The sequence below is a fragment of the Cryptotermes secundus genome, unplaced genomic scaffold (genome assembly GCF_002891405.2).
Source record: "Cryptotermes secundus unplaced genomic scaffold, Csec_1.0 scaffold8984, whole genome shotgun sequence".
Classification (NCBI taxonomy): Eukaryota; Metazoa; Arthropoda; class Insecta; order Blattodea; family Kalotermitidae; genus Cryptotermes; species Cryptotermes secundus.
In genome coordinates, this window is record NW_019724912.1 from 1,566 (window position 1) to 10,530 (window position 8,965).

Here is an 8,965-nt window from a genome sequence, read left to right on the forward strand (position 1 = left end):
CTTACTAATAGAGCAAAAAGGTCAATAAACATATATATACTCGTAGTGCTGCATATAATTTTGCTAAACTTTCTTTTAGGTTATCCCTATTTGGGATTTCCTTCCATGCAAAAATATGAAAATTCTTTTTACTTTGAATCCAGGTTTATGAAAAAAGTAGGATTATGGGATTATGATTTGTGTATTTTTTCGTTCCCAGTACATGTTGATAACTTACTGTTAATCAAATGATATGTTTCTCATGCTTTTCTTTAGGCTTCTGACTCGACAGTGGAGTGATCGTGTGATTAGATCAGTAGTGCGTAGCAACTGGCTTGTTCATGGCGGTCGAATGGATAGAGAGGTGCAGATGATGGTGACACCTCGTGTGGTAGAGGAAGTACGCAAGCACTTTGACTGCTGGGATCTAGAGGGAGCCGAGCTTGAAGACCAAGGAGAGGAGGGGACTGCTCTCACACACTGGGAGAAGAGAGTCTTTGAGGCAAGTACTGATTTATGGTTTTTAAGCATGTTTTGCAACTTTCTATGTGCACAAGGTCTGTCTGCATGAGATAAGTAGATAGATATTTGAGTCAGTTAATAAATATCTATCAGTGAAGCATAATGTTGGCAATAATACTGTGCTTCACCTCTATATATGTAAAGGTCTGAATAATATACTATATTTTTAGATATGTTTTAATAAATAATGAATTGATTAGTAAATGTTACAGACAAACAAAAATTTTAGACACTGAAGGGAAGAATATTTTATGTACAGGCCTATTTTATGATTGTACATCTGTCTTAATATGTGTGGTTATTTATGCTTGAGGAATATTGTGTAACTGAATTGTGTTTCCAAATACCATCTACTATACCCTGATTTGTCCCATGCTATTCTTTCTAAGATTTGTGGGCTGCATTTATCTGTCTGTCTGTCTTCAGAGACAATGACCGTTAGAAAATAAGCATGTACAGTATTTAAAAACACATAAATTAGAAACATTCTACCTCTATAGATACTTTCTGCCATCACATCCAGATCAGGCCTGGGAACATCCTGCCTTCTATCCAGTGAGTGCCAGGATCACTTTCTCCAGTGAAATGCCAGCTGGAATATGAAGCTGACTACCTATCTCCATCTATTGCCAAATTTAAGAAAGCCTGGTGCTTTACCTCCGTTCCCCCTAGGCTTTCAGAGGAGTGGACCTTATGGCATTCACTCAGGTCCCTCAAGAAAAATGAGTCTAAACGTCGCCACCTGCAAAGCCCTATACCCGTGGAAAGCATAAATACAGTGAGATTATGCCTGTTGCCCCAACAGAATTATTCATGACTTTATTATCACAGCCCTTGGCATAATTCTTCACACCTTGGCTTGGATAGACATTCCTGTGTTTGCCATCTGTAAAGATGTCATCCTGTTTTTGAAAGATTTCTGTGGAAATAAATGAAATGTGTTTTTTTCAATCCTTTCTGTAGTAAATTTAATGTGCAGTTTATGCAGTAACAGGGAATATAATGTGTTAGTAAAAGTTGTAATGTTTATATGTACAGAATGAATAAACCATTGAAAAGCGGCCTCCGTAGTCTAGGGGTAACGTTCCCACCTCATGACTCAAGGTTCACGGGTTCAAACCAGGCGGAGGTCGTGGAATTTTTAAGGGCAGAAAAATTCAGGGAACAAGTCCTCCGGAAGGGATTTTAAGCTGTGGGTCCCGTGTCGTAGATTTATGGCACGTAAAAGATCCTCATGTCTCTAGGAGACCTCTGAGCAAAATTAATTAGGCAACAATTTCCCGCCCAAGTAGTTTCCAATGCCTTTGGTAGATGGGGGAAATATCAGGTACCAACAGCCGACCTCATTGGCTGAACGGGGCTGATAGCACGCACCAGTACTGGTAGGGTATGGGGACAGTAGAAATTAAAGGGGGATGCACAATGGACCAATAACTGGGCTAAGTGCATGGGGAAACCCACCCCCTCTAATAATAATAATAATAATAATAATAAACCATTGAAATATTAAGATTTATTTCTTGTAAAGGTACGAAATTCAATTAATCTTTTGATATCTTCAGGAACTGTTATATTTATCTGTTATTTTTCAGTACAACAATGTAGTCAGAACCTTATAAACACCATGTGTGATATGTACACAGTCATTCAGTACAGCAGCAGAAAACTGCAAGGACCTAGTCTGATTGGTGCTGCTTTTGTTCCAACCTCATAAGATTTAAAGGCAGTCATGTTGGTATTATTGATGACTGTGCCTTATAAATAACCAAGATGGGTTGTCCTCTCAGTGGCATACTGTTTATACTGAGGTTCATAAACGTTGAAGAATAGTGCCTATGCTACTGATATTTAAATTTCAAATGGAGGATCGACATATTCACCTTGCTGGTAGGATTCCAAGGAAAGAATAACAAAACTTTGTTAGAATGCTCTATCTTAACAGACATAAATATGTGCTAAAGAGAACAACCTTAGAAGATTGTCATATATTATGCATGGGTTGTGTTTTAGAATGAAGCCATGACAGGAACACACACACAGAACCCTGTCTACTCACGCATTACTCTGGCTCTGATGGAGGACACGGGGTGGTACCGTGCCAATTACAGCATGGCACAACCCCTCAGCTGGGGCAAGAACTTTGGATGTGACTTTGCAATGAAGAGCTGCAAGGAGTGGATGGACAATAAAACTGTAAGGTGAGTGATAGAAGTATATCATTCACAGAAGTTGTGTAGAGTCAAGAGGTGGCAAGATGTTTATGAGCAGTGAGTTGGAAAGGATGTGAGGAAACTGAGATGACCTATTTTAAGAAACTAGCCTGGCATTCATTAGAGAGACTGAGAAAGAACATGGATAATTCTAAGGCAGATAAATACTGACAGGATTGAAGCTGTCTTCATGATTAACCATTTACATACAGTTGCAAGAAACCAGCATGAAGCAAGGAGCACGCAAAACTCTGCCCAGTGCCAGCTTCACACTGCTTTCTTACTTTGCATACCCTTTGACTCTGAAAATTGAGGTGACATGTTCCTCTGAAGTGTCAGTTGAGTTTCAGTAGACTATATGAACTTATATCTGAAAGACAGAACTCCTCAGCCTCAAGATTATGGATGGAGTTCATACGCACACACTGGCCACCAGAGCTCATGACCAACGTGCCACCCACGAAATACCCCTCACTGCAAAAAACAGAGAACAAGAAAGAAGAACGACATGGCAAACAGTACATCATTTTACATAATTTAAATAATTTTTAAATTGTTTGCATATGTTAAATAAATGAGTTAAACAAGAACCAGTTTGGTTTCTAAAATAAACTTACGGGATTGATAGCATGACGTTACAATATATTGGTTAATGAAAATGATCATATATGTTAGCCCCGTGTGACCAAAACATGTCATGAATTTGCATGAAAGTAAGAACTAAGTGGTGATTTGACAAATAATATATGAAATTGAATGAAATACTGTATTGTATGCCCCCCACACACACGTGTGTGCGCATGTGCATGCATGCACGCCCCCTCCCCACACACACACACACACACACACACAAAATACATTTGTAAAGTGGAATATTACAAGTACTTTCTGATCTTGTTTGAACATACAGTGCATGTATGTTTCATGTTGTAGTGGGAAATCAATACACCCATTCTGCAACAAGGTAAAACGTGATCCCTTGGAGACAGAGTGCACTGAAGATCGCAGTTCCGTGGCTCTCTGTAATCTAGTGGAACACCAGGAAAAGCTACCACTCATCTACCAGGTCAGACAAACAGAATAAGTGCATCAATCTTATCTTTCCAAGCATCATTGTATTTTAGATTGCTGTCAGATATATTGAAGACTTACTCGTATATCTTATAAATGCATTTTAAGCAAGTTAACTTCTATGCGCCCAGGGTCTCAATATTGTTCCCTAATATAGGTTAGGTTTTTGTAACTTTTGTCTAATTTCAGAAATAAAAGTGAACTTATGAAATAATTATGCTGTGTATATTCCCTTTCAACTTAGAACCAGCTGACCAATTTTCACAGAATCTATCAGTGGCAATACCATGCTGGAGCATACAACCTTTTGAGATGTAAATGTCCCTAGAAACATCTATTATATGATCGTGAAATAATAGTGGTAAATAGATCTTCAATAAACTATTTGTCATTAAGGTATTTTTTCTTTTGTAGAATATAAAACAACATGGTTGCCATCCAAAAATATTACTTTATCTTTGGGAACAATAACTATTGAATCATTGGTAAGAGGAGTAAATAATCTTATATGGAGATAGATTAGGAACTACTTACATCTGGGTATGAAAGTTGTAAGGCAACAGTTATAAACATGGCTGTAGTTTGAACCATCAAGGTTATATCTGACAAATTTAGCAGAGTTGAATAATGAATTTTCCCTCTCATCCATGCAAGTGAGAGAGCAAGCAAGCAAACAGAAGAACAAACAATAAACAAACAACCCTTTGGGCCTAACATATTTACAGTTATAAGCAAAATTGCTGACTCAAGTTCTGTTCAATGCTATGACCATTTTCTCATTAGCCAGAACCTTATCCCACCAGCTAGATCATGTACCATGGAGCTTTTTTAATAAATGAACATAAAGACCAGTTAAGAGTGAAATATTTCAAAGAACACAATGCATTTGGATATTTAGCACTGCACAGCTTGTATTAGGAGGGCTGTATGTTCAATATGATGATTTGTTGATTTATGATTGTCTTGCAGAACTTTGACTCAATTCCACATGTGAAACCAGGGCAGGAGAGCTTCTATGGTGGTTCAGTGTCCCTGGCTGACTACTGTCCATACATCCAGGAGTTCACTTGGCGTTCCAAGAATGTGATCGTGCGGGGTTCGCACTGCCAGTATTTTGAGAATAATCCAAGTATGTAGTAAGGACTATGCTTAAGAAGTTGAATGGAAGTAAATTAAGCAATTTCTTTATTAAAACCGTCACAACACAACTATATTAAGGTCAGTGCCTAGTTTGGCTCTGCTACATGTTTCAGCTATTAAAAGCCATCATCAAGCAAATACATGGCTGACATATATACACCACTGAACTGCAGTACTAGTAAAATTGGATCCATTAATATTAATTATATTTCTATCTCACCTAATCTCTGTAGCAGCCAAATGCACCAAAGCATACTTATTGATATTTTTATTGTTAATGCTCATGGGAATGAATGGACTAATATGGTGGAGTATGTATTGGATGAAGTGATTTTTAATTTATGTCTGTGAGAGAAGGTAGTGCATTGTTCATTCATGTCTTTAAAAACATTGAATTCAGTATTCACATTACCACTGTTAGGTTATCATGTTGTACATATACATTTTTTCCTTCTTTGAAAGATGATGTGAATAAGGAGATGCAATTTAAATGTTATTGTTGCTGAAGCTATGTGATTGAAGGAAGTTCTTTTGTGGGTTTATCACAAATATGCGAGATGGATATGAATTAATTACTAGCCAAGTTAACAAAACAAAACAAGTTATTATTTTATTTTACTGTACTGAAAATAAGATACAAAGTAATAATTTTTTTTTGTAAAATTTGTGCTTGGAAGAGCACATTTTTAAGACATCCTCAGGGTTTTGGTTCAGGCTGAAATTGGGGCATAGAGCAAAATAAGATTTTGATGAGATCATAGCTGTATCTTTATATATTGAATATTTCTGTGTGTGAAATCACAGGCATATACCAGGAATATCTGTAACTGTGATTTAATTTTGTGTAAATATATTTCTTGTCTGAAAACCAAGTAGCATGAATAAGCAGACAGAGAAGAGAGTGAAAAGTTCTGTCTTTGGGGTATAATGCCATGTAGATTGTGGAAAGTCAACTAATGTTTTGGAAGAACATCAGTTGACTTTCAGTGGAATACACAACATTATATTCAGAAGATGGACCTTTTCGTAACCACTTCTCTGAGTGCCTAAAATCCTGCAGAGAAGAGAATTCATTTGACTTTATTTCTTCCTGAATCAGTTTCCATGTAGATTATGCCAGTAATCCAGTTATAAGGTGAATATGCGAAAGCAGGATTAAAGGGTACAGCACATTAGTGCTTTATGCAAATTTGAAATAGTGTGATATAAAAAACTAATAAAATCTAATTTTATTGCAAAGTTTGAAATAATGTGAATCCCTAAAAATACTTTACATTTATTCCTGTGAGAAAACTTATCTTGAATTGTATGAGTTTTGAATTATGTGATGTCTTCAGGAATACATTCTCACATAAAATGTGACTGCACTGTATATATCTTTAAGTGATTCACTGGACTTTGTGATATGGGTAATATGACATCACTGAATGATACAAAATTTTCTGCATAATTTTTGTGAAGACTAGAGGCACATATTTCACTATAGGATGAGTTTTTCTGTCCCTTGCTGAAAGAAATCAGTTTTATGTTCTTTTAACCATTGTTTCCATGCTGTCCCTGTGTTATTTTCAGTTTTAAACCTATGGCCTCCCAAATATTTCTTCATTGGTTTCCAGAGCTGAATCAATATCTGGTAGGTCAAAACTGATGACGGTGGTGCTGAAGTTGTTCAGCTTGTACAGAATTCAGTTCAACAGTAAATTTCAATTTTGACTACTGTAGCACAGTCAGTGTTTTAAGCAGTGAGATCTTTATCAGCTCTCTTTTGTTTTGTGAGCAGTCTTTGTTACTATTTCCTTGTTAAGTATTACTTCTCTTTAGTTTCATATTACTTTATATCTGTTACATACTACATCTTTGCAGAATGACCATTTTAAATTAAATATTTTGTTATGTTTAAATATAATATTCCAAATTTTTGTGATCAGATCGAGAAAAGAACTTTGCATTGGAACGTTATGGATCAAACTCTCGATGTTTTGACCACACAAACCAAATGTGGGAAGAACGCTCATGTCGACAAGTGCGACAGTGGCAGCACTGGGGTTCTGGATGTTATGAATACATCTGCCAGGCAGGCAGGTTACACATCGTGGTGAGTAGTCCAACTATCTGTATAGCCAATGTGTGACACTATGGTCATAAGCTGAAATGCTTTACATAGTAAAATTCATGGAGACCAAATATAATTTGTTGAATGAAGTTTGTCTGCAGAAACATGTGGTCAGGCAACAGTGACTTGAAGAAAATTATGTGCAGATATTTCCACCAGTATAAAAAGGGTTTGAATATTTTGGGGGTGATTAGTGTTTTAATTCTTTTAGTCACTCATTATAGGAATTTCTTACTGTGTGGAGGTCAAAAGAAACAGTTTTGAAATCGTTTTTGTTTTCTTTGTGGTCATGGATTAGAAGATAAGTCTAGAGAACATATTTTTTACACACGGATTCCTGGGTCTGTTTCTGTAGGTCTTCACTAGCAGAGACAAGGTACTTTCAGCATGTTCAGGCTGAAAGCATTTGATTATGTTCAAAAGATTCATAGCAGGGAGATACAGAAAGGAAGAGAATACCATACCCATCTGCAGATATACTGCTCCAAGTCAAACTACTATTCAAGTCTTAGAAGCATGAGATGAGGAAAGGACCTCAAAAAAGAGATGCATATATTAAAGTATGAATGCATTTAGCCTGTTGTGCACAATTAGCCTTGGAACTACATTAAAAAATTGCAGCTAATTACAAGTCTAAGAACTCCCTATCCCTCCTGCCAACAGTGACTGCAGACATTTTTGTTCCCTTATGATTTAGAAGATGAAGTATTCATATACTTTTAAACCCCTTGTGCCTTATATTGAAAATTCATCTTCTTTGCTGTTGGAACAGGTTGGTAAAGAGCACGATTTTGTTCCTTCCAAATTTTCATTTTGTGGCTTACCGTTTAAGAGATGCTAAATATAGCATTAACCCCCAGTATGTTTATGGGATTTTCAGATTCTCTAGATACTGGCCCAAACATTTCATATATATATATTGGTTTTCAGGCTCAAATTATATCTGGAAATACCTCACAGATCCTTGAGAATATATGTAGGTTATACTGAAGTTCCAGTTGGGAATGTGTCTGTTAAGAAGTATAATGAAAGAACTGACCTGAGAAATGAATAACAATAAGAACTGTTCTTACTTTATTTTTCTCTTGATTTGATTGTCAAAGCTTTGCTTTATAACAGTACATAGATTAAAAGTATAATATCAGAATTTGTGTCTTCATGGCTTTATGTGTGGACTATGAACTTCAGTATGTTGAAATACTCCCACATGTTGCAGGTAACAAACTACACATATACATGTTACTTCCCACAGCAGGAGCTGTCTGTTCGCATCATCTCAAATGGATGGCTTCATAAAGGTGCACTCATGTGCCCACCCTGTGAGGAACTCTGCCAGGTGAAAGTTCAAACAAGAGGGAACTGTTTTATTTACAGTCCTGTCAGTGTTCTTAAAAAAAGTAATGGTTGTTTTTGGTAGCATTATCTGTTTGTTAGCACTTGGGCTGCCATGCAATTTTTCCAGTGTAAATAAGAACTGTACACTAACTTCTTAATATACAAATATTCAGTTAATCAAACTTCATTATAACACACATAAAGATAATCTTCTAACATATCATTTGCAGTCAGCTAGTGAATCGCTGATGATGTGTAAATGTTTTTTCCCCTTTCTTCATTTTTGTTCCTTTCCTCCTCTATATTTTGCATTTGTTTTAATTAGTTACAGTGCAACTCTGATATTACAAGAATTAAAAAAAAATGCAAATAATGATCACTCTAATGGACACCTGTAAAGTAAGTAAAAAGTAAAGTAAAGCTATCCCTGTAACAGGCCATGAAGGCCCATAGGGTTGTCAGACGTTGAGGGTCCCACATTATCTAGACAATCGGCTCAAAGATAGCGGTAAGGTTGTCAACCTTACGCGCTGACCGCGCTTTACTCCCTAGGAAAATTATTTCTAATGGACACCTGTAATATCCAAAAGTGAAA

The 8,965-nt window shown here is 36.4% G+C and overlaps 1 protein-coding gene across 1 annotated transcript; it reads left to right on the forward strand.

Annotated features, from left to right (window-relative positions):
* The first annotated feature begins 232 nt into the window (after positions 1-232).
* Positions 233-8,533, forward strand: LOC111863129 (leishmanolysin-like peptidase). Its single transcript, XM_023849163.2, has 6 exons — positions 233-481; positions 2,512-2,699; positions 3,645-3,777; positions 4,752-4,911; positions 6,851-7,017; positions 8,252-8,533. Exons 1-6 carry the CDS (start codon positions 233-235, stop codon positions 8,450-8,452), a joined length of 1,098 nt encoding a protein of 365 aa, XP_023704931.2. The 3' UTR covers positions 8,453-8,533.
* The last annotated feature ends 432 nt before the right edge of the window (positions 8,534-8,965 follow it).

What these genes read in the sequence shown, in the direction of transcription:
- LOC111863129 (XM_023849163.2), top strand. Translation starts at nt 233, where the DNA reads ATGTTTCTCATGCTTTTCTTTAGGCTTCTGACTCGACAGTGGAGTGAT. An exon ending in ATGGACAATAAAACTGTAAG is followed by an intron (nt 2,700 to 3,644) that starts GTGAGTGATAGA and finishes TTCATGTTGTAG; the next exon opens with TGGGAAATCAATACACCCAT. An exon ending in AGCTACCACTCATCTACCAG is followed by an intron (nt 3,778 to 4,751) that starts GTCAGACAAACA and finishes ATTGTCTTGCAG; the next exon opens with AACTTTGACTCAATTCCACA.